Source organism: Rhinoderma darwinii, chromosome 8 (assembly GCF_050947455.1).
Source record: "Rhinoderma darwinii isolate aRhiDar2 chromosome 8, aRhiDar2.hap1, whole genome shotgun sequence".
Taxonomy (NCBI): Eukaryota; Metazoa; Chordata; class Amphibia; order Anura; family Rhinodermatidae; genus Rhinoderma; species Rhinoderma darwinii.
The window spans coordinates 11108742-11136040 of record NC_134694.1 but is presented as its reverse complement, the minus strand read 5'-3'; the positions used below and the strand labels follow the sequence as shown (position 1 = coordinate 11136040).

At 41.2% G+C, this 27299-nt stretch overlaps 1 protein-coding gene across 7 annotated transcripts in view; it reads right to left on the bottom strand.

Moving 5' to 3' along the window:
* The window catches only part of RALGPS1 (Ral GEF with PH domain and SH3 binding motif 1), a 350348-nt gene that overhangs the window by 92184 nt on the left and 230865 nt on the right, over positions 1 to 27299 (bottom strand). For all 7 annotated transcript variants that reach the window (XM_075835061.1, XM_075835060.1, XM_075835059.1 and 4 more), the window contains 2 exons: positions 9122 to 9259; positions 6144 to 6237 (listed from right to left, as the gene is read on the bottom strand). In XM_075835061.1, the coding sequence (XP_075691176.1) occupies positions 6144 to 6237; positions 9122 to 9259 (232 nt within the window). The remainder of the gene's footprint in view (positions 1 to 6143; positions 6238 to 9121; positions 9260 to 27299) is intronic.

Sequence of the window (27299 nt, the reverse complement as noted above, 5' to 3'; positions counted from 1 at the left end):
GTCCAAGACAAGACAAGAATATAAATTCATGCAAAAAACACTAAATAATATGCATCAGGAACTGACTAAATATTTCCAAGCAAAAATATCTCTGCTTACTGAGAATATAAAAATACACAGAGATCCTCTAAGGCTCTGTTCACATCTGCATCAGGGGTTTTCATTGTTTTGCTCCGTCATAGAAGAACAACGAAAAACCGGTGCTGCCAGATCCGTTGCATGGCAGAAACCTATGGCGGTCCAATGGAACCCAATCCGCCATGTTGTCCTGCCAAAACGACAGAATCTGCGATGGAGGCTTACCACTGAGCCTCTGATGCAGATGTGAACAGAGCCTAATATCCATAACAGAGAGCGGCAAACATAATGCACCGAGCACAACTCAACACAATGACTAACACTGACTCCATAAAGCCATTTAGGGTATGTTCACACGGCAGCGTCCAATACGGCTGAAATTACGGAGCTGTTTTCAGGAGAAGACAGCTCCGGAATTTCAGACGTAATGGCATGTGCAGGCGTTTTTTGCAGCGTCCATTACGGACGTAATTGGAGCTGTTTTTCCATGGAGTCAATGGAAAACGGCTCCAATTACGTCTCAAGAAGTGACAGGCACTTCTTTGACGCGGGCGTCTTTTTTACGTGCTGCGTAAAAAAAATGACCGTCGGCACAGAACATCGTAAGACCCATTCAAATGAATGGGCAGATGTTTGCCGACGCTTTGGAGCCGTATTTTCGGATGTAATTCGAGGCTAAAACGCCCGAATTACGTCCGTAAATAGGGTGTGTGAACCCAGCCTTACTAATAAAACATCTGTAAAAATATACTTACAAATGTCCCATGATTTCGGGTTTAAGATTTCTGCCTATTTTAGGGAGCAATGTTCTGAGTTATATGCTTTATTCAATGTCTAAAAAATCAACTTTTTAGAGAAGTTCCCTTTTAATGTCCTTCAAACAATCATATTTTACTGCATGTCAGAAATTGGATAAACGTTTAATTTAGGGCCCGTCCTTTGATGCTTTCCTGTAAATCTGATGAGTGGTCCCTTTAATGGTCCCTGGAAACTGTGATCCTGTCCATCACTGCTTTGGTCTAACATAGCCGGGCAACTATACTAATTAAAGAAAAAGGGTTTAGGAAGGATATTGCTGTGGATTAACATGAGGGCCTCAAATAAACAGGGGACACAAGTCTCTCTGAATTCTATTTCATGTTTTTTTTTTCATAGCTTAGAAAGTCTTTCATTTCAAGTGTACTTAACTGGGGGTCGTCTAAGGTTCTCCAAATAATTCCTGGTGATGAATGGGCGGGAGGCGGGGGTCTGCCTTCAAAGCTTCTTGTTATGTTAGGGGACATGCAGAGACGATTGCTTTTAAAGGTTTAATCCTATAAAGTTTGACATTTTCAAGGATGTCTTGAGTTTCCTCGTTTTACCTTTTCAGTAAATAATTGACTGAATCACCATGTCCTCGCTAAGTTCGACTGAAACAGGACCGTGAAGGGGGTGGGGGTATAAAGAGATGTGTAAAGCTGGGTTAGCGAGCACCATTTATTACCAAAAAATAGCAATAGCTCTCTATGCAATTGTAGTTGTACATTAGATATACTACAGCCAGAACTGCATCCACTTTACACCGTTTCTGTATATGTACATTATCTTTCTAGAACTGGTGTAAAACTGGAAATAACCAGCAGATATGTGCCCATGTCAAACGCCAATCACTGATAATTAGGCCCTTTACACAATGCAAACTGTATCGGGACGAAAGATCGTTAATACGATTGTTTGGTCCGCATACAGTTTACATAGTGTCGGTAGAACATCCCCTGGGGAGATACGCTGCCGACAACGACGATTTTCAGGGCAGCATAAAAGATCAAATCAGCGTTTGCTCGTTCGTTGGCAGATCACTGCCCAGTTTACACAGGGCAATAATCGTGAACAAACATTTGTGCGAATGCTCGTCCGCCCAATCATTGGCCCACTCACATGCTGAGGCACAAAGACTGCAGCTGCATCCCCTCCCTCCTCTCGGTCTTCTGTATTACATTAGATTAATTTTTACTGATTAAGGTTTCAAAATATTTACAAGCTGAAACTACAAAAAGGAACTAAAGGCTGCATGAAGGTGAGGAAAATGACAAATAAGATGAATTAAAATGTTTCATATATTCACATGCACTAGTGATTTATAGAATAAACAATATACAATGACAGGTACGCAATTATCTCTGTTTTGCATACCATATAGGTTTGCATTAATCGTCATAAAAAGACTTGCGCCGCAGGGTATAGACCGTACACATTTAAAGATTCGATACAAATACTTTTAACATTGTCCATTGTTGCTTCTCCAGCCATTGCTAGATATAACAGAGCAGATCTGGATTTTACTCTCTCTCTTTCGGCAGATTTCACTTGCTAATTTAAGTGTAAAATGATCCAGGCTCCACGTTACCTAGAATTCCAAGGGATGTATCCGCGCACATAAAAGAGCCATTCTTCTCTATATCATAGATGGACGGCTGGCTGCGGATAAATATAGTATCTAGTCTATACATCTGGGATCAGAATGGCAGCGACGTTTCCTGTTTAATTCCTCTCATGAATTAATCCTGGGATAATGTAAATAATATCCTAAATTTTAACAGTGACTCCTCACACCGCCAACAAAGTACACTGTGCCTCATGTATAGAAAGTGTTTTAATGGGCTACAGAACTGGAGGTGAGGAACATTACACAGGAGACAGATTTGCAAAATTATCTTGTTTATTATAGAGAAACCCAAATTCAGTTGCCAGGTGAGTTCATGTTCAGTGGTCTTTGCTTCTTAAAACAGCACCACTCTCTAGTCCAGGATCTGCGTATGAATGAAGCCGAGCTGCAATGCCAAACACAGCCTATGGAAAAGAGTGGCACTGTTTCTGCAAGAAAGCAGCCATATGTTTCTGATCTAATAAAATGTAGCACTAGTTATTATTGACAGATTGCCGTTACACTTTCCATAAAGGGTAACTAAACTTTTAAAAAACTTTTGAAATGTCATAGTGACATGTCAAAAGAAAGATCGGACCCCCACAGATCGCTAAAACGAAGCCGCAGAAGCTCTCGGGTGAATGCTGTTCCGCTTTGTTTCCGATCGGCTTTCCTCGGGGGGCCGAGCGAGTGGAGTATGGACTCAAAGGCTTCCTAATGCACCAGTACACCTCTCCAAGAAAAGCCGATCAGATATGTAGCGCCAGAGCGCTCACCTGAGCCCTTCTGCCGCTTCGTAATAGCAATCGGTGGAGGTCTCAGTGCTCGGAACCCCACTGAACAAAACTTCTGACTTGTCACTGTGACATGTCAAAATTTTAGTTACCCTTTAAGAGCTGTCACCCACCCGTCTTAGAGTCTTAAATGGCAAGTTATGCAGAAATACCCGAGCAGTGGCAATATCAATAAAACTAGGCAGATTTGCAATTCGGAAGTCTGGAAAGCGGAGTGACAACTCCTGTGACAGTGGTAATGGTTGTCACATTAGAAAGCACCCGCCTTGACTGAGAAGGGCAACACAACTCTTGAAATGCTCTTTAAGCAAAGAAAACAACTGGTTAAAATTTGCCTCGAGTCAGCACATGATGACATTTAGTGGAATATATTAATAAACCGGATCGGTGCCTCCTTCCCTTGTATACTAACCGCCCCCACACAGCAAACATTACATGAATGTAAACTAAAACCCTTCCGAGTTAAACCCCAGGCCATGAATGGAATAGCGGGGGTCTACTCTTCTCTGTAGGGGACTTTTGATTTAAAAGTGATGTGTAATGGATTTAATTTCCCCTAAAATCAAGGTAACATGATGTTGATTCCCTGTCACTGATATATTACGCTAATGTAAATCTACTACAGCTGAAATTCGTCTAAGAAGAAAGACTTCCAATATACGTAACATCCCACCATAACCCAACCAGAAAACAAGACGTAAAAAAACTCTCATCCGAGAGGATATTTTACTTTCAAGTATTCTCTACATTTAGAAAAAGACTTCTTTGTTTACTTTTATTATAATCTAGGGGTCCTTCTACACCGGACACTTTTTTTCGTAGAAAAGAGCGCCTATCGACGAGACGGCTTGTTGATCAGCGCTTGTTTGCTCTTTTCACAAGGAGCTATGTATGGGGAGGAGCGATCATTACTACAATCGCTCGTCCTCATGCATTTTCATCATGCCGGCAGCGCGTCTCCCTGTTTACACCGGGAGATGTGCTGCTGACAATGATAATATTTTGTGCTGCATAAACGATCAGCCGATGAACGAGGGTTTGCGTGTTCATCGACTGATTGTTGCCCTGTTTACACAGGGCAATGACCGGGAACAAGCCATCCACAGTATAGGTAATAAATGTCTGATTGCCGGGGGCCCCCCGCTGGTCACTGCTATACATGGCTGTTTTCGTAATCCTTATAAATATACATTTTGAATGGATCGGGAGGGCGCATGCGTGACCCCCACTTTGTTCAAACGTCTCGCTGCAATTGTGTAGTGTGGAGGAACTGGAGGCTCAAGACCCCCTTCTAGCAATTGGTCGGGGTCCAAGCGGTGTGGCCCTCAGCGATCAGACATTTATTACCTATCCTGTGTATAAGTGATAAATGTCCTTCATGGGATGACCCCTTTAAAGTGAACGCGCATGTTTAGTTAAACAATAATAATATTTAATATCATATTTTGGCTTCATGCGGTCAATGCTAAAGCTGTTTTTTATTGAATTTATGGTATAAATAGTATGCTGCGAGCTACCTCTAGCGCTGGCTGAAATTGTATTATCTAACTCATTGTCTATGCAAGATTTGGAACTATATCAGAAAAAAATCAGAAGCTCCAGCCGCTACAAAAATATATCAAGACATCAAATTAATACAGAATGGACACATTTAGATTAAAAAACAACAACAAAAAAAAAACACATTTCATTGTGGGCACTTTAGGTAGATCTCCAGATGCACCCACTGTACAGCCCCCAGACCAGAGCTCAGGGGAGCTCTACACTGCTTCATGGGTACTGCACTACTACCAATTTTTTTGGGAGGGGGCTGCCTGTACAGAGGGGGTTCTGAAGGCCGACTGACATAACCCTTCATGGCCTTGTTTAGCTTCACAAGACTTGCATGAATCACTGGTAAAAATATGTGAGGAAATTCTGATACTTGTAGTGCTTCAAGATTGTAAAACATTCTGGTATGGATTTAACCATTGTTTAGCACAAGTCTGCAGCAATAATTACAGTCAGTAAGAACGGTTTGTATCTGTACCCAGAATCCCTTGGTACAGGCCTTTATTTGCATCTATTGGTTCTGGGTAATTCTTTGTGTTACTTTATGTTATGCAATAAAGGGGAATGGGGGTGTTTAGTATTTCCGAATACCACAATAAGATCGAAGGCCGTCACCCTCACAGTTACTTCCATGGTAAAGTAGAGTGCGCCCATCGCTCCTATGAACTGCCAGTGTATTCAGAGGGGATTTGCACAGCACATTTATATTCTGGAGCATTTCAATTCAAAGGCTTATTATAACAACGCCGGGCTTGACATTACACGCCTGTATTCCCAACGGGGGCTGAAATGTCAGGACGCAGCATCTATTGAGGAAGGCAAAAATCTGGAAAAATGAACAAGCTCCCTGCCCGACGCTAAAGGGAAACAGCTGCTTTTTTGATTTGAAAAGATGATTCATCTGAGTAGACTTAAAAATCTTCTTACTGGACACCGATAATTTCATGGATGCCATATCCATGTGTTTATAGGGAGCAAAGTTCAATGTTAGCTCAGCTTGCAAAAATAACTACCTCCACTGAGTAGTGGGAACCTGATTATTTAAAGGGAGTACGTTTGAACCTTAACTTTAGAGCGCCACTCTTGTCCTTTGGCTGTGTCAGGTATTGCAGTTCAGCCCCATTCACTTGACCAGGGATGAGCTGCGAAACCGGACACAGCCCCTGGACACGAGTGGGGCTGTAAACAGCCTGTAGTTTGCTGAATGGAAAAACTAGATCTGTAATCAGATTTTCAGATGGACTCTATAAATGGGTACAGAAAATGTCATTTTAAACCGTTCCATTGAGAATAATTAGAGGCATCAGAAAACTCACTTATAATTGTCGTCCTCTACGAACTTCTGCAGCTCTTCAATGTAACGAACAGACATCAAATACTTCTGTACGTGGGGTAATGTTGCAAGGTGATCTGTCGGAGAAAGAAAATCATTACTCTGGGGGCTTCATTTTAGGTAATATTTGGAAAAAATAGATATTGATTCTTCATCTTTACGACCATGTTACTTTGCAAACAAACAGGCAAAAACTGAAAATCAGCTTAGTCACCATATTGTAACATTGACCACCAGCATCAGGGAATGGGTCGGGGATAGATGTCAGACCTCAGCAATATATATATTCTTTAATATATATTTTTATCTAAAATCTTCATTTTAACGGTGTCCATCACGAGGAGACAATCCCTTATTGACATCCTAGAGGGGTTTCCCACACATGGAACTAAGAACCAGAGCGAACAGGGAGCCATTCTCATCCTAGCGGACCTGGTCCAGCATTGTATTCCATGGTCAGCCATTTATTTCAATGGCTGCATCTCCCCTGTATGGTTGGCTACAGTTTCGCCAGCTGATCACCTGGAATTTCTGAAGCTGGACCCAATGGCCTGGTCGGCTTCAGTTTAATAAGGTGCTGTCATGATGAGACAACCCCTTTAAATCAAAGGTCTGCCCTAGGTCTTTGCACATACCATGTACTTGGCTTTTTGAGGACATAAATGGCTGCACGGGAGACCAAAATACCGCTTATTGAAAACATGTATATACCTTCATAACCTTATGGCTCATATTTATGGTGTATATATAAATAATCATGCCCGGCATCAAGTGTGTCATATATAAATGAATAGCGGAGTGGAGTTGACAGCCTGACTGGATGATAGGAGTATCACTGCTCTAAACCCTAGCAGGAAAAGTTCACAGTAGGATTGGTAACAGATCTTGCTTTTTGGGGTCAGGATACTGGCAGGTGGGATTGATTAGTGCCTGGAGCAGGCTATTTCCCAGGTATAGCTTGATGATTCTCATGTGGTGTTTTACTATAAGTATTTCCAGCATTTGGGAGCGTTCCTCTGTTAAGGTTGTGTTTGATCACTGAGCACAGTATGACATGATTCAGAGACATCCTTTAAACTATAGCCCTCTGGGTCTCAGCGCCCTGGCATATACACTTGTCACATTCCACTTGTTCTGACTATTTCTCATGGATAGAAATTGGAAGGCGAAAACATAAATTTTACAGTTGTTTTGGAACGTCTTCCTATTATTCTTGGATTCAGCCATGCCTACTAGAAATTGGCACACATACGGATATCCCCTCCAAATGTACGATTTTCCAAGGAGGAGGAAGTTTCCCCAAGACCGATACTAGAAAGTGTCCATTTTCCTTTATGAACGCACCAAAATAAAGTAATAGCATCGATTAGATTTTACAATTAGTCTTTAAATAAGACAAGATCGGTAAACATGCAAAATTACTTTGGGAATACAACAGATTTACATGTTTAGAAATACTTTTTATTAGTTCCCATGTACTAGAAAACATGCACGTTCCATAAGCCAAGTGCATATGCACCATAGAAGCAATTCCTGTAGCAGCTATGGGATCTGTATAGGGGAGAGTGCAGCCCAGTTGTCCGCCCCTATATCCATGGGTTGTGTTAATCATATGGTGCAAGACTTTATATCTTCGTAGGTATAGTAACATCAGCAAACAAGTGAGGCGAGAGCCATTATGAGAGGCATGTCCCCATTCTCTCCTACAAGGCAAGATGCCAAAGACTGGGCCCCTCATGCTCCAGGATGAGGGTTGTGGTTGGTAAATTTACCATAGGAGGAAACCCCCACGCCTAATCCATTATTTTTTTGTAATAAAATATAGTTAGCATGTTTTTCCATTTTGACATCACCTTTCTAATGATAGTTATAGTTGATTTGAAGGGGTTCTCCCTTGAATTATATTCTTTATAAAGTTAAAATTTGCAATATTAATGTATTAACATCACAGTGCCTGGTCCCGGGCAAGTATATGATAAGCCTGACCAAATCCACAAAGGTACTTTCATGTGGATGAACATGGAAGTCCTCCACTGTGGATAAAGATAGGAGTGCTGATGATAGGCGGCCCTGCCATCTTTATCCACAGTGGAGAACTTCCACGTTCATCCACATGATATTACCTTTGTGGATTTAGTCAGGCTTATCATATACCTGGCCAGGACCTAGCGCTGTGACAGGGGTCGTGAGTAACAAAATATAACAGTCCATATCTGTATCTTTCAGGTCGTCAACGTTATAGATAGTATACCCATTGGATACTTCTTTCCAGCATTTACTCACATTGCATCAGCCATCTTGGTTGGAATAATGGAAATTTCATTTTCTTTGTTTTCCTGATGACCCTGCAATCTTTCAGTGGAAATGTGTTGGAACCTGGAGCTTTATAGTTTTATAGTTGTCTTTTCTATATCTGTTTTTCAGCACTTATAATTACTGTGCGGACAATTGAATTGTAGTTCAAACTAGGTGTTTTTTTTAATGGTTTTCGTTATCTTTTTCTTTGTGCATCCCTTTGTTCACTGCTTCCACTATGTGGTTGTACCCCAACTCCCCCATTCACCTGAGTCATACGACTATCAGTTGGTTAGGCTATTAAGAAGGCGTCTAGGGTAAGGATGGTGGTCGGGGTCGACCCTTTTACAGGAGAGTTGCTCAGATTAGGTAGGGTGACTTGTTAGGGTATATCAGGGTCATTTGTTTGTCCCTATATAACAACTACCATCCATTTGAAAGGATACCTCTTTTATTTTTATCTTAAATATCAAAGTAAAAGTTAAGTTTTATTTTATACTTTTTCTGACCAGTTGGTTCTTTCTGTGATGGGTCAATACTGCCCCTAGTGGTAAGTGAATTTACTGCAACCACGAAGCAGATAGAGTATTGAATAAATAAAATACCTTCAAAACTAGAATACAAATGAAGACAGACAAAGTAAAAAAGAAAGGGAACAATGCCAACCGTAACTACAGGAGACTTGCAAATCAGCAATGATTCTCAGGATGTTGTTCATCTTATTAGACCGTTGCTCATTCTCCATGATGCTGCCTGATGCTGGGTATGCCGAGTCTACGTAGATTATATCAAGGAGGTAAATTCCTATAATAACAGAAAAAAAGAGACAAAATATAAGCAATGGTTGTTCCGTTTATGCCACACAAATAGGTTGGGCATTCTAAAAACAAAGTTTCGTAATCCCCTTCCCACACTGCAAACACCTCACAGATACTTTTATCATATTGTTCCATAAAATCTGCAATGAAACAATGTGATCGCTGTATGTTTGGAGTGTAGGTGGATACTCTAACACATACATAAAGGCAGGGAGAACATAAAAACACAATACACAAGTCGCCTCGGATGGGGCAAAACCATTGCCAGTCACCAAAAGAGACCCCCGTGCCATCCATACATTGACCTGCTGTATACAACATGTATTTTTTTGTGTTCTTTTCCTTTCAGTAAACGACTGTAAAGCCATACAGACAGTATAAACAAGGCCAAGTTTAGGCTAGGGCTACACCTCCACTTTGGACACGACACTGGTCGCACATCCAAAGATCTCTGTGTCACGCAGCGTACATCGCAGGAATGTAAGTGAAAGTGGTCAATTGCGACCCGCAAGTTGCCGTAAATGCGATACCACAGTCTCAAGAAGTCCAGCGGGTTTGCATTCCTTGCAACTGTGGAGTCGCGGGTTGCAAAGCCACCACATTGTCTTTCATTACCTGCGACGCAGGCAAGACAACACAGCACTCTTTGGCAGCGCGATCTGCATCGCAGCAAAAGTCGCCGTATTGTCCTAGCCTTCAAACTAATAAAAAAAGTGGAAAAATTGGAAAAGTAAACAAAATTATATTAAAATGAATTCAATTTCATTAAATGAAAAAAAATTATTATTTTCAATTAATAAATTAAAAAGGAAAAGTAAATTGTACTTCTCTATACAGGTTAGAATAAAAAAAAAAAAAAAAGTCTATTATGAAAAGAACTAAAGTTCATTATTTGATTTAATAAAAAAGTCAACTTTCTAAAATGTCTACATATATTTCTCCAAAAAAACATGAACTTTTCCGAGGCAAATTTCGGTACGGAGCAATGTAGACAGTAAACACTTGTAAAATATCTGCGATTTCCAAATGACATTTTAAAAGTTTGATTTGACTTTTTAATTGCCGCTAGTGAGTCTAGTGATGCGGGCCAGCACATATCGCCCTATAATTAAGCACGCCGACATCAAGGCCAAGGAATTCGATCATTTCAAAGGGTCGACTGATCCCGTTATTTACCTAATATGCGATTCCCAGTATCCTATAATTTTATTTACGTTCTGCTAAACGAGACTTCTGCAGCCAAATAAAAAGTGTCTTAATAAGACAGTGTGTACCCGGGAAGGCCCTCTCCTCAATCCCACCTTTCACATCTCACTGGTTAGATGATTATCAACGAGTCCGAGTTTCCATGCGACAACCTCAAGGTGAACTTTGTGGTCATGGTGTGTTAGCTTAGAGTCCATTAGGGGGTGTTGGGGGTTATTTCTGCTAAAACATGACAAATTTGTACTTTGGGTTACACACAATTCGGGTTTTTTGTGGTCACATCGATATACATTGGGAGCTTGAGACATCTCATGTGGAAATCGTTGTCCTTTATACTTCTATGTTACCTGATTAAAAATAGTTTGCCTTGAGAAGTTGGTATGTTCGCTTCTGGACTGAGCCCACAGAGGGCTATTTATATATGAATACTACGTCTCAAACAAGATTCATACTCCGAATCCAATTATCTAGCAAGAGCCTCTGTGGAGCTCTCATCTCCTTACATAAAGTTTAGATGAATTGCCAAGTTTTTACCTGTGTCCCTTTGGAATAAATTTATTAAAGTATCTATTTGATCTATTATTCGGTATAATATATCAAAATGGCCACGTGGCAGCATGAACTACCTGGATTGGAGCCATGTTGACCAGTTTTTGTACAGAGCAGCAGGATTTGCCTGTTTTAGGCCAACTACAGTCCCAGTGCTTTTTCTGAGTGCTACAAGAACCTCTAATAGCACTATTAACTTCAAAGCTGCAATATCCGACTCAACCTATGGACAAGAGTGGCGCTGTTTCTAGAAGAAAAAAAAGCAGATCCTTTTTGCAATCTCATACATTTATCCTTGCCCCTCTATAAAAAGTTTCACAAGTCCAAAAATATCTCAAAACATTTCCTTCTATATCTTTGACACGTTTCTCTTTTTTTATTGCTCATAGGCTACCAATTCACATCTCAGACAACGAATACATAAAACAAGTTAAAAGTGCATTCAAAAGCATATAGTCTATGGATATTTTTTTCCCATAAAATTATAAATCCACATACTTTTGTCTCCCCAAATATTATAAATCATTGGTTTATCTAGGACTTGTGACAGACCTAGGAGCGATGGAAATGTGTGCTCAACAAATCACTGTTCTTATTGCTTGAGGCTGATAAGGAGGAGGTTTCACGAACCATTTCTACTGCAAGTGTCCGTATCTGAGATCATGGTGTTTGATGGATGAGTCAGGTATGTCGTTTCTGACCTTAATAATGAACTAATCTGTAGGTGAGGTAGTGCAGTAAAAGGTGCCTTCTACCTTTTAGATATAGCGTATAAGGAAATAAGCACTAGTTCAGACAGAAATGTCAAAAAGTATAAAATTGTGTCAATTGAAAGAAAACAAAAGCAATACAATTGCGAAATGCGATTCAAATATATCACCCATCTGAAGGATAGAGTCCTGGAAATGTCCTGGTTAGAGTTCCTTTATAGTTTCCAACACACTTGGAAGATTGGCGCCTGACAACACCTGTGCGACATTTCGGAGACCCCCCCCCCCCTCTTCCAAGCATGATGGTTTGATGGATGAGCCCAGGGTGTGATATCATCTTATGATAGTGTCAAAAAGTTTAGCAGATACCGCAATAAATGAAGATGTTTGAGGTGCTTCATCATCAACAACCATGAGCAACTTTTATTAAGAGCAAGATTTGGAGATAACCTGCTCTGAGTGACAGGTCGGGCCTCTGACCTAATGCATCTATCTTCTGTTTGCAATTTAGCAGGACAGTGAAGATATGGGAAGTATTTACAGCATCTTTAGAGAATGCAATGTATGGGACGGGGCAGGAAACACTTTTTTCTTTGCTTGCCTTGACTGACCTGCCTTTATGTCAACCGATTTTTTCTATTTACATTATACAAAAGGAAAATTAACGGTGACTACCAGCTGCACATTCATGTGTTATTGCAGATATATCCTTAGTGGCAAACAGATTGCCTGAACTTGATGCCCTTGGTTCCCCTGTTCATACATACTATGGAGAGTAGACCAATTACTGCAGGTGCTCGCCTGGAAGCAGCAGTGAGGAACCCATTAAAAGACTAAAATATATTCGACACAATAGACCACTCATAAGCGTATTAACAGTACTCTTGATTTTCATCCCTGGTGTCAGTAAGGTGCCAATACAGCTTTGAAATGAACAACTGAGGCATGTGAGACAGACTAGTTGCTAGGGTTACACTACCTAGCAACCACAATCTTTTATATGGAGTGGGTCAAGCAGGCAGCACCTAGCAACCAGCCTGCCTCAGAATACTCAAGTCTTCAGTTCAAGATCAAACTGGCAGTGAGACGAAGCGACAAGATTGGGCAGAATCTCTTACTGCCATATTAATAATTTCTTTGTACTAAAAGTAAAAAAAATTGAGCACTCACTGGAAGTGTATGGAAAGAGAATCCTGAAACGAGTGATATAGTTGCTGAGTTACCATGTCCATTCTTTATTTAAAGGAGTTTTCCGAGTTAACACTTTCATGTGTCCGTGCTTTTAACTACTGAATGTGATTACATTTGTAATGCACTTATTGTATAAAAATTGGCCCTGTTTCCCGATGCTGGCATGGGGCACATGACTGATGACTTCACTCTCTTTGCCCCCTCTTTTTACGAGTCGTATACCTATCACGTGGTCAAACTGTTAAAAGTATCAGCCAGGTATACAGTACGTCACTAGTGACGTGCCGTGTATTTGCTGTTCTGTTCTACAGCCAAGAACGCGCATGCGGACAAACGAGAGAACAGCAGGGACCGCGCATGCGCGTTCCTGGCTGTAGAACAGCACATATACGGCACGTCGACCAAGCAGATACTTTTAACAGTTTGACCACGTGATAGGTATACGACTCGTAAATAGAGGGGGCAAAGAGAGTGAAGTCACCAGTCATGTGCCCCATGGCGGCATCGGGAAACGGGGCCAATTTTGATACAATAAGTGCATTACAAACGTAATCACATTCCGAGGTTAAAAGCACCGACACATAAAAGTGCTAACTCGGAAAACCCCTTTAATAATTGGTGACTGTAATTGACAAAAAGGAAGGTTGACTTCATGCCTATCGATTGCCACATTTGGAGACGGCTGACAGATTAACAGTTCGACGATGCCAGCCCTTAAAGGCACAGAATGCTCTTTGAAGAAAATTAGAACCACTCGATCACTACAGTAATAGGTTCCAGAAGGAGAACTCAGCTCATATCTTAAGAGTTTCCTGTCGAGTTATTGACTTCTTGGTTTGTAAAATAAGACTTGATATATGAGATTTCCACAAAAATAAAGCATATTTTACATTTGTTGCCAAGGAAGGAACAACTTATATTTTACCCACAGTGATTCAATTCAGACCATCACAAGTTAGGCTCCATGCACGCAAACTTATTTTTGCGGCCGCAATTCACCCGCAAATCCGCGGGTGAATTGCGGCCCCACTAATTTCAATGGGCCCATGCACACGATTGTGGTTTCCACAGTCCGTGCCTTGCCCGGGAGCCTGGACTGCAAAAAGATAGGACATGTCTTATTACGGCCGCATTTTGCGGTCCAGGGTCATAGAAATTAATGCATGTGGCCATTTGCACAGCCCACGATTTGCGGGCGGCCCGCAGGTGACACTCCGTGGCCGTCCGAGCCGCAAATCACGGCCGTGCACACCACTACGGTCGTCTGCATGAGGCCTTAATATTGACCTGTCAAATGATTCAGGTCAATCAGGCTCATATACTATAACACTATACGTATCCACAGTTCTCTTCATTGTAATGGATTCCTCCATCAGAGAAGAGTTTACCCCATTGTAAAAATCAAAATGCCTGCACGACATTTGGCTGCTTGTTCACACCAACAGATCCGAGGATGGGAGGATGTGGTGCTGGTTTGTCCCTCACCCTCTAATACCTTGTAAGAAGGTGTTATATACCTTGGCTGCCCCTGTCCCTTCCCCTGCTAACATTATGTTGCCTCTAGACAAGGAGAGGCATGCGCAGGTTGACACACTACCTTTAGAAAAATGAGGTGAGATCAACCTTTCTGTGGGTTGCAGGGGCCATTTGCACTTTCTTATATTTATATAACGGGTTCCCTTTATCTATAGGTATAAAAATACTTTGGGTAAAGATTGAGGAGAAGACCAGAACATACAACCGTCAGCAAGTAACTTTATAGATTACAATGTTAATTTATATGACATGTACAATTCTATCCAAAATAAGCAGTAGTTTCCCACAGTCAAAACAGACCTATAGTGTACACAGCCATTATTTTCCCATGTAGATCTTAGTTATGCGCTCATTTAACTTAAGAACAGAAGACATTTGGCCGGGAATTAAGTTGACGTGCACCAGGTAATATAATATAGTAATGGACGGGAACTAATTATGAGTTAATACATTCTGGGTCTGAAAACTATAGAATTCAAGTAAAAAAACACAGCAACCAATCAGATCACTGCTCTGTTTTCCTACCTCTAATCTGATTTGGTTACTATGGACAACTGTTCTACTATTTTGCACCAGTTGTTATACAATAGGCTCTATGAGCCTCTATGTCACATCATCAAAGTTTAATTCAGGCATATCTGCCGTTAACCCCAATGTCGCACTCACAGGGTAGCTATGAACACACTATGCTCCCTTCTTGTGCAGACTTCCCTCTGTCTCACTGGGACAGCTAAAGAAGCTGTATTTTTATTGTTTCTCACCTTATATTTCAGCTTCCTGGAGTATATGAGACATGGGGGAGAGGGGGCTTTAATTTGCACCAAGCAGAGTATCCGAACATGATAAATGAAGGTCGGGGAACAGTCCGTGCTTATTGCGTTAAGCCGGTAGATGGTTTACACAATAAAGTTCTGATCCATTGCAAATTCACAAAGTGTGGAATATTACGTTCACGTCAGACACACCTGGTTATGGGCGGTTTAATACTTGTCTTTTACCATATATTATTACCAAGAATCAAAGTTTTGGAAATTATTATTTCTAAAACATTATAAGGATGTGGTAACTGGTGGTGCCCAGTATTAGATAAATAAATGCAACTATTATACTTTGAGTTTCCATTGCTTTCATTTTCGAGATCTCTCCTTGCGGTCAGTGAATGGGAACATTCGTGTATACATCCACAAGATGCTGAATATTGGCATACCTCCCAACCATCCCAGATCCCGGGACAGTCCTGGATTCCAGGCGGTCGGTGGTATGTCCCGGTGTCAACTGTATCTGTGTCCCCAGGAGGCAGATATAGTTGAAACCAATGCTGAAGCAAGGAACCGTCAGCAACGCAAGCTCTCTGGTCGGGGACTGCTGTGTTGGGAAAGCCCTTGATGTCACTGTCCATATATGGAGAGTGACAACAATGGTTCCTCCGGGAGCGGAATCCGTGGCCAGAGTGGCACAACACATGCTCGTCCGCCGCTCCATTCAAAGTTCCACTCACTGCGGTCTTGGAGTGAGGAGGAACAGGGGGCTTGGGACCCCAATTCTTGGGATCGGTAGGGGTCCCAGCAGTGGGGCCCCCAGTGATCAGACACGAGTCACCTATCCTGTGGACAGGTGATAAATATTGATTCTGGGAACACCCCTTTAAGTATTACAAGAATAATTGCATTCACTGGACATCGGTAGAAATTTTGAAAATGGGGAGGTATTGAAGCTCAATAGGGGAGATGTGTGAAGACTATTGATATTAAAAACAAACTAGAGTAAGATGCAACAAATTTATCAAGTGGCACATGCCATTTCGCATTTTTTGCTGTCCTTGCGCAACTAAATTAAATCTATGCCAGCCAGGTGCTGGCGTAGATTTCAGATATCATTTGCCCGAGATTGTGGTGTAAATTGTAGTAAATTAATCAGGCTGTGGGTAGTCACACCCAGTTCTGCTAAACTCTGACCACTTTTTTTTTATAAAGGGATGAGAGCAGGGGAAACGACCCAAAAGTCGCAATTTTTGCTTTCTTTTGGTTAGCGCAACTCCCATACGTTCCACTTTTCTACTTAGAATGAATAAAGGACATGCTGAGGATTGTGGTGGCCCCAATTGCCAAAACCCCACTGATAACACGTCTGACTGACACACACAATTCCCACAAGAAAGAAGGAATTGCTCACAGCCTATAGACCTGACGGATCACGTTAAAATGGGATTCGTCAGGATTTCGTCTCTCATAGCTCCGTTATGAACAGAAGCCATTATACTAGTGTAAACAGAGCCTAATACTGTTATTATTTAGTCCCATGATTTATTGTTGTTCCTTTAAGTCTTGTAATATTTCAAAATTATTTTGTATTTACATGGCAAAACCATACGTATCAGAATTTCTAAATTATGAATTGCTGTATAAAAAGTTTACTGTATTTTAAAATTACAATAATATAGTTCAGACTATAATCTCACCCCCACCCCCCTTTATGACAGGACCACATGGCTGATGGAAAAATAAATACATTTTCTAAGCATTAGACTGTTCTGCCAAAATCAATTTATCTAATTTATTATACAGTTAGACCTGGAAAATCGCCAAAAGACCCAGGATCTATGTTTTCCATCTATAAGGTCTAATGGGCTCAAGTATACAAATCTGGTAGATATACTGACTACTTTAATTATAGTTAATTACAGATGATTTACAGGAGGTGAAGACTTAAACAATGCCCTGAGTGAGTGCTCCTCCACCAGCGCTAGGCCGGACATTGATATATGACTGCTCAATCTCTTGTCATTTTATCAATTACACAGAATTTGTTCCAACGCTGGGAACAAGGTGCCAAATGACCTCTTCAGATTTCCTTGAATGTAACTAGACAGGGCCAGTGTTGCCGGCCAAGAAATCCAGGGAGACTCCACACCACTTTGCTTGTTTGAGGAACCCTGAATATTTCAGCTATATGAAGCAAAGACCAGACGTATGCAGCTCTTGTGAGGAGAAGAAAAGACACTTCACACTACTTGTGAACTACAACACTAAGACTAAGAAGACTGAAAAGTCACAAAGCCAGAATGGGTTGACCTCCAAGACTGACTGTAGTTTATTGAAAAACTTAAGCAAAAACAGGATCTTTTTAAAGAACAAAAATAATTTGCAACTATGGAATAAAGAGATGCTTTTCTAGTTGTGAAAATAAAGAAATAGGTATCATAATAGTAGAAGTGTAGTCCGTTATAGGGTCAGACCCTCATTCGTAAAAGGGTCTATTCACCCAACTAAATTGACGCATGAGCATGTAGTCAAATGGCTTCATCCCTTATCAGGTTTATGGACATCGATTTACTTCACTCCAAAAATATACTCCATTCAACATCGGTTGATTTTTCCATTGGTGCCACCCATGCTTCATCATTAAGTTGATACTGCCATCTAAATCAGCTAGAACAATGGTCTTGAACTTGTCTCTCTACCAGCTGTTGAGAAACTACAACTCCAAGCATGCACTGCCAGTTTTTCAACAGCTGGAGAGCCACAGGTTGGAGACCACTGTGACAGATTGTCCATACAAGTTCACATCCATAACTCTTACAAATAACTATCCTACATCAACCCTACAGCAGCTTTTTGGTGGTGGACTGACCTTGGGATGTCCAATAACTATGACAACATACATTCATGCATTTATAGACCTCACATGCGGCCATGTAAGATCTAGGACAGACCCTTAGTGACACTCTCGATGCTTATCAGTTGAAATACTTGCGAGACTCCGTATTTAGAAAAAGTCAGAAATAGAGGGCATCAATAATAAATCTATAGGATAAAACCATAACAGAATGATGTATTGATCAATACAGATGTCTTTAGCAATGACATCATTATGGAAAGAGCCCACTGCACCTTCCATTCTGTAACGTCTATGGCCGAGGGTCGTCGCTCAGACTTACCCTCTGACGGCCCCGGCAATGGACATCTGTGTTCTCGGCGACATCTCACTCCTGGGAGACGCCGGCAATCACTTCCGGTTCCTGGGACTGTTTCCGGCAGGGCGCGGGCGCCCGCACGGCCTTAAAAGGCCATTACGCGTCCAGCTGTCATCACTCAATAATTAGCCCAGAATGCTGCTGGGCTATAAAAAGGGTTCTGCCCACTTGATCCTTGCCTGAGCGTTGTTGTCTACCTTAAGTTTGTCTTGCAAATGGTCTCCCAGTGTTTTCCAGTTCCCAGTATTACCCGTTCCTGCTGCCTGTATCCTGTATCCCGTGCTATCGTATCTCCAGAGAGAGTCAAGTCGTGTCTTCTGCTGCATCTACTAAGCCTTCTACAGTGAAAGTCAAGTTTTGCCTCCGCTACTGTCTACATTGCCTCAGGTACCCATTCTGGACTATAGACATTGTTTTGTACCTAGTTGCCCAGTTGCTATCCTGCTACGCTGTACGGCCCACACCCCGCGCCGTGACACATTCTTACACATATGTTCAACATCTATGTATCATTCAGACTTGTGGTCTCTTTGTGCCATACGTGGGTTGTGGAATGAGAAGTGAAACACTTGTAGGAGTTGTCTTGATCCTTTGTGGGTACATTGAAGAAACATCTGTTTTTCTACAGAGTAAGTAAACAGCTGGAACTGATCGAGCCCTTTACTGGTTGACCATGACTCACATACACGCTGAGCAAAATACAGAATTCGTCATCCATCTGTTATCAATGGATAACTAAACGGAAATGGGTGATTCCCAAATAGGCATATAAGCATTACTCTGCAAAACTAAAATCAGTATTATGGATGCATGTAACTAGGCCACTATTGGCCAGGATGTGTACATCATAAATTCTGTGCAGATTAAACAGAAAAACAAAAATAATTTTCGCTCTGTCTGGAAAATAATTGCAGGAGGGATGGTGCAAAAACACGAGCTATTTAAAATACATGGAAGCAGGTATGTGCCCAGCTATAAAGTGATTGAGATTTCACGGATTAACTTTCCCATGGTTTCTTTTTATTGTTTTTAAGTTAAATTTAAGATCGTCTAGAATTTCACATTAGAGAAAAATACGTTTTCCTATTATAATTATTCATTATGGTGCTCAACTCTATTTAGGCCCCTGCCTATCCAAAGGTGCAAGAGGTGTCAGGTGACAAAAATGGATAGCCTATGTTTTATACCACCAAGAAGTGTGTAGCAGTGCTAGAGGATGAGTAGTGATGTGCCACTGGCTCATCCGCCCCCTGGGTCCCAACAGTGAAGAAGACTGATTTCTTGCAAAGAATACATCAAATAAAAGTTAAAAATATAAAAATGTTACAAAAAGATAGTAAAGGCGGTGCTAGGAATGAAAGGCTGGGGGCTTTTCTTATGTTTTCTTGATACTTTTTGTATAAACTTTGCCTTTAAATGAAAGCTCCTGAGTATTTTTAACAAGGTCTTTGAGTAAAAAGAATGACCTTTTTTAAATTTTTTCTTTAAATGGACACCAACTTTTCAAATAAGTTATGCTAATCTAATAGTACACCTGATATAAATCAACGTTCTAAATTACTTACTGTAAAAATGTTGTTGTTTTATCCATCCAAATTCTGTGTGAAATTACTGCCACTAGGTGTCTCCCTTCCTGTAGTCTGCTGTGGACTCCCTGTTATCAAGCAAAATTAATCTCTAGTTACAGAGCAGAGGAGACGAAGGTGTGTCTCTTCACAGCCTGCCCAAAGAAGTCTATGGAGAGGGGAGGGTTGAGCAGGAGCAAGAGACACAGAAAGAGAGAAACAGACACACAGATATGCTGCCCATAGAAGTCTATGGAGAGGGAAGGAGGCGGAGGAGAAGAGAAAGACACACAGATGCTGCTGCCCATATAAGTCTACAGAGTGGGGAGGGGTAAGGCAGGAGAAGGGAGCAGGGAGAAAGAGACACAGATGCAGCCCATAGAAGTCTATGGAGAGGGAGTAGCGTGAGAGACACAGGCACACACACAGACGTGCTGTAGCTGCTGGTAAGTGTTAGGGTATGTGCACACGTAAACTGCATTGACGTCTGAAATTACGAAGCTGTTTTCAGGAGAAAACAGCTCCGTAATTTCAGACGTAATTGCTCGTACTCGCATTTTGCGAGGCGTCATTGACGGCTGTAATTTAAAGCTGTTCTTCATTGAATTCAATGAAAAACGGCTCAAATTACGTCCAAAGAAGTGTCCTGCACTTCTTTGACGAGGCAGTCATTTTACGCGTCGTCGTTTGACAGCTGTCAAACGACGACGCGTAAATTACAGGTCGTCGGCACAGTACGTCGGCAAACCCATTCAGATGAATGGGCAGATGTTTGCCGACGTATTGGAGCCGTATATTCAGGCGTAAATCGAGGCATAATACGCCTCGTTTACGCCTGAAAATAGGTCGTGTGAACCCAGCCTTATATCTCACCCCAGTGCTGGATTCACAGCTACACTTCTCATTGCTGCTTTATAATCTTCTCCATGGAGCTGTAGGTTTTATATGTGTATATATGTGTGATAGAGATAGAGTAGGTTTCTCCTCTTCAATGTTTGCGGTGTATAGAAGACATGATAAGCTCCGCCCACTAGCTCAGAGAAAACGGAAAATTAGAGATAGAGCCTTCAGCGAGGAAAACTGCTAAAAATGCCATATACAAGTCACATTATGGCCAGAAATCGTGTTATTCCTCATGTACACACACAACAGCTTATTCTAAAAACTTATGTACGCTTTAAGTCTGCATAGTAGGTTAACTACTAACCATTCTTGTCTGGTCTAATCTGAACAGGTTTATACAGCTGGGTTTGGATGAAGCACGATAGACCGTTGGTGGATTAATGAAAGAGCTGATGTTCACGCATTTCATGGCTGCTGTGATTACAGTACTGCAAAAGACAGATTTGTATTTGATCTGATAATACTGATGATGGCATCTGCCAAAGACTGGGAACAATTGGAACAATCGCTCACCCCATGCACTGACGTCTCTCCATCCTCTACTGAACATAGTAGTTTGAGAATAGAGTATATGAGCAAAACTAACATTAGACGTCACATAATCCACTCATCATTGATAATTTATTTTATTTTCTTCAAAATGTTAACATTATACAGATTCTATAATTTGCCAGAAAATGTAGGCGACTTTTAATTTCTTTTATAAATAATAAACAAGCAGTTGAAGCAACTCCTTTTTTTTGCTTAGGATAGATTATCCTTAGGAAAGGTCATCAAAGTGATATCAGTGGGGTCCGACTCCCGGCACCCCCACCCATCAGCTGACTGAAGGAGTCGCAGCGTTAGTCGCCGCAGCCTTTTCCCAGTTTACAGGCACAGCGCTGTACACTTCCGTAGCAGGTGTGTCTGGGATTTCAGTTCCGGTCCCATTCAAGAGGAAACTGAGCTGCAATCCCAGGCACAGCAGCTACTGAAGAGACTGCGGTGAATCCTTCAGTCAGCTGATCAGCAGGGGTGCCGGGTGTCGGACCCTACTGATCTTATATTGATGACCTATCTTAAGGATAGGCCATCAATATAAAAGTCTTGGAAACCCCTTTAATAATGTCTTGATAAAGAGGGGGCTGTACATAGCAAGCATCACAATAGTTCCCAATCCCCGGACAGTTAATAGAGACCCCTGCAAAGGTAGAAATGTTGTATACTTGTGTTGGTGGTGTTAATAACACTATTATCAACAACCTGCATGGATGCTGTGCCTCTTTCTTTGTACTGGAGTTAATAGAGAGAAGTCCTGAAATATAAGAACCTATTAGGCTAGTCAGAGAGCAGCTACAAAGAATGTCTTCTCACTATGGAGGACCCAGCATGTCCATGCATCACATGGACAGCCTATTGATTTAAAAATAAAAAAAATGTGAATGTTTTATTTCTCCTGTGGTGGCGCTGCAGGGAACCTGAACATTTGCAACAAGGTTAGATTACAGCTAATCACTGGGGGTCCCAGTAATGTTACACCCTGTGATAAGCTTATTATCGGCGGATCCTAATAACAAAAAGTATATTTTCCAATGGTTGACCCCTTTACGTCTATTCTTCCCTGCTTGTTTTCCAATGTTGGGGTGTCGGTAGGGAAAGTCGGCCCTGCACAGATTCTTGTATATTCCTTGAGCCCGTTGTAGTTCAAGATGGATGAGGATTTCTAAAGGTCTCTGTTTCACCTCAACAATGTGGTTGAATTCCTGTAATTTACCACTGTTCTGTTTGTTAGCTCTCTAGTTAAATCACGATGTACAGCAAAAGTTAGATGAAGTTACGGATTTCTTAAATTTTTTCTGTATATCTTTATTATACAAGGTTTATGTGACCAGTGACATTGACGTGTTGTTATATGGGTACCAGCACAAGTTTAATATGATGTGTTCCGCAAACGTACGGCCTCTTTCATGTAAACATAAACAACCAATAATGCTGTCACTCCTTCCAATAAGAAAAATGATTGAAAACAGCTTCTTTCGTGACTGAGAACGATTAGGCATTTTTTTTCCTGATTGATATAAAACATAATGGCATGTAACATCAACCAGGAGGTAATCTATTATTATTTTTTTTTCCGGGGAGGTAATCTATTATAACAACTTTATGACGAGGAAAGAATTTATCTTCATAAAAAGTTCATTTTTAACCAGCTATCAAAGTCATTCACAGTCCCAGCTGCAAACAATTCTGCTGATACATGGACAAGGCAATTCCTGAGCACATGTGAACTAGAAATTACCACCATTACATTGATGAAATACATCTTGCTGCATATGAAAAGGCAGATAAAATATATTTCTGGATATTATACCATGTGTGTATACACACACAGCCTCCTATCGTAATTTTAACTTAAAGTGAGGCCTAATTCTGCAGGAAAATGGGCATTTGTCGGTAGAAAACCAAAATGTCACATGACCATAAAACACATTCAAAAGGGTGGCAAGGGTGCAATTCCAAACTCTCAGGAGGTAGTTCTGGTCCTAACTTTAGATACTAGCTCACTGACACAAGTTACTGATTCATAGTTACTGATTTAAAGTTCACATGTTGTGTAAATACTGTCGAATTTCCATATGGAAATTCCGCATCGTTGTCGCAAGAGAAACGGTCATGCTACAGATTGAGTATACGCACCCGCAGGTCAGTATACAGACATCTTTTCTGCTAATTCTTTCTTCAGCTTATAGATGAGATTTATTCAAATCTCATCCGCTTTGTCGCTACTGTAATACACTGTTCCGGATGGAAATTCCACACTTTTTACGCTACGTGTAAACTTAGCCTTACACTCTATAGATCCTGGAAATTAGAGGTTACTAAACCTAATCAGTCAAATCATTTATGTTACCTGCCGGGTCTGCCAGTCACTTAGGCATCGACACAGCAACAAAAATTCAGGTCTGCGACATAAAGTCTATTCACTAGTCAAAGGCTGCCAAATAGAGGAGAAGAAAGTGAAACAGCTGGGGCAATAGGCGATTGCAGACTGCTGGGTGGAGTAAACACTTATTCTCATCAGCAACTATAATATAGCTAGGCAAAGCGCAAAACACAAACATATCCTTGAAAGGGAAAAAGGGTAGAGACAGGCCCATTGAACTGGCCCAGGTTGCCACCTGCCTTGAGACTAACTTTGATGCTGCACAATCTGCACCTGCAGGTGAGGCTTATGATCCCCCTTGAACCTATAATGCTAATTTAATGAAGGTTATCCTTCCTTTGTTTAATTACAGTTAGCAATCAACCTAAAACATAACCCCTCTTTATTGAGTGATGAAAGCCTTTGACTCTTCGAGAGTTCACTTAAACACAGCTTTAAAATCCAGTCTAGTGATGAGAGTCTGATCCTGAGCTAATGAGGTGCTAATAACTGATGTAAACCGACCCAGACCATAAAAAAGCTACTTAAACAGGAGCCAAATCTGGGCATGGGGAATTCTTCATAAATGGCCTTTAATCTCCGGACCTGCAGCTTCATGCTCCCTTAACTTAATATCCCTCTTACGTTGACTCTTTAAAACGCAAAGCGCAGGAACTGGACTCTTCCACTGAGTAACACAGTATTAAGCGGATGTAGGACTAGGAATCCCATATACCCCTTCATTAGGACCAGGAATCCCGTATACCCCTTCATTAGGACCAGGAATCCCATATACCTCTGCATTATTCGCTCCCAGGGCTTAGAATACAAAAATGCTGGGATGCTGGACAAAGCTGCTTTAGAGCCTTGTCTAAACTAGGATTAAAACCTTACTGCTAATTAATCCGATATCTCAGATTAGATGAGGACTGACTGCCTCCAAAAACATTTTGAATTGTCACTGAACTAAGGGCAGGAAATTGTCAAGAAGTTTTTGTAAAATAGAAATCATGCATTGTGATCTTCTGGTCAGGAAAAGTTTGAGAAAGGATCGTCCTGTGTTGAATCTTTTCATCTTTTAACGGTGGCAGTGCCTAACAACAGGATGTCCCTATTTCTTAGTGGATATGCCAATGTGGACAGGAAGAGCAAAAGTCTAAGGACTCCACAATCTCGCTCCATAATCCACATTTTGTAAGAGTCTTAGAATTACTTTATAGAGATCCAAATGCATTGTGGGAGAACGGCTTCCCGTGCCTCTATGTGGATATGCCCTAAACCTGCTAGTTTTTATATTCTTATAATATAATAAAACACAGCCCTCAGTTTCTGGATGTAATTTGTTTAAACTGATCATAAACATGAAAAAATTCTCTCCAATTCCGGCAATTTTGTATATACACGCTATTGCTGGCTGCGTTCCCCCAGATGACGGCATTGCCACATAATTTCAGGACCGGACACCTGTAGACGTATTGCTTTATTTTACTGTAATTAACTGAAAACCAATCTACAAATAAATTCCTTTTTGTGTTGGTGCCAGAGAAGCGTTATTTCTCCATTTAAATACCCACAGCTCGGCTTTTTTCTTCTAGTCTTTTCTAAAACTGGCAAAACATTTCTTTTCCCACCAAAACCTCCAGCCCTCAAACTCTGCAGGACACTATTGTCAGCAAAATGGATTAATCTGCAAGGGCGATGCGGGAGCTTCACAAGAGCATTCACTCACACCCAGTAACCTTTTTAATACCGGACTCTTTAGGTCTGTGACGGAACGTTGGGGTTAATCTGCGTTTCAAAGTGAGCAGGAAATGGTTCCAGTCCCTGAATTCAGTTCATGGAGATAAAAGGAAATCACATTCTCAATGAGGTTTAGATAGTTGTTAGAAATGACCTTCATCGATACTGAGATACTAATGGGCTGCCCTCACGAAAGTAAAAGACAGCCTTTTAGCACTAGGGATTAAGAGGTTCCCTACCCAAACAATTTTCTACAATTTCATGGTTGATATGGCAAAAATAAAAGGCGGCATGGTGTAGGTCCTGACATAAATACTTGCCTCTTCTCTGCCCTTACAGAATTCATACCATTCCCTATCTCAGCCTGCAGTTTTAATCAGATTTAGAAGAAGCTCTAATGACCAAGGCAACATCTGCATGGAGCATATTATGTATGTATATCCTCCCCATGTATGAGTGATTTTCATGTAATTACTCAGATTTTTTCCCATATTTGTATAATCTACACAACCCCTTTTTGAATTGTAGTCGGCCCGACGATCAGCTGATCACCGTGGGTAGTGCTCCAGAAAGGTTCTGATGGATGGCTCCACAGATGATGAATTATTAAAATATTCTGGTCTGTTAGCAATCCCTTCAAAAAAAGAATAGTCTAGAAAAACAAGGAGAAACCTTGGATAAAACTTCACAGGATTTTAACTGTCTAGCACCCAATGGTCCAAAATTACAACACACAAGAACAGCGGGAATTACAGACAACGGGATGTCAGACAGCAAGAATTTTACTATACTTGTTTTTTTTTTATCTGCACAAGTTTTCAGCCAAAATACTTCAACTATTTTCCGTCAGTAGAGGGTTAAAGCGTATATACTGGTCCTTGCACAACACAACATCAGAAGCTTGTGTCCATTAGTCACTGCTGCCAACATGAAAAGGGTTCTTTGCTCCCACCAATGGAGGTTTTTGTACTAGAGAGGATGAATATTCATGAGGAAGTTTTGGAGCACAACAAGACCCCTTGATGGACACAAATAGACCAGACACCATCACAAGGGAGAACAAAACAGACATGAAATGTTCTCCCCATTAGTAAACACATGCAGATGCATTATAATGGTCCATCATCGTCACTATTGATACTCAGAGATGTTGGGGTGAAGAAGGGGCAGATGAGCAGTAATGCATTTCAGAGATACAGTACCAGTATATGTATGGGAGGATTAACCCTTTCACTGGACCATGGATGATAGGATACCTACACATTAGCTCAGTAGCACTGAATCATTGTATACACTTAGCATTTGGAAGCTAATGTTTTTTCTCTTGTCCCTAAAGAAACAAACGAACTTCCCTGGCAAACACCTAAATATTGGAAAGACTAATATACTACAGTATGCAAATTGCATTTTTAGTGTGTACTGAAGAACATGACCACAAAGTTTAAAGAGGTTGTATTATCACAGGCAACCCATTTCATATGGGAGATCGTCGCGGGTCCAGCTCCCGACATACCCAGCAAACAGCGGATTTTATTGGGGAAGACTCGGCCACCCAGACATTTCCCCTGCACAGCTACTGGTGGGGAAATGGCATATTATATGGCGGCCATTCAAATAAATGGCTGTCTGTAAAGGATCTGCCAGACACAGCTTGTGTCGACGCCCGTGGTTAGTCAGTCTGCACCTGCTCCTAAGTCTGATCGAGTGACCCCTTCTTCTACCAATCAGGCTGGGAGGCTGAGGAGTGGGAG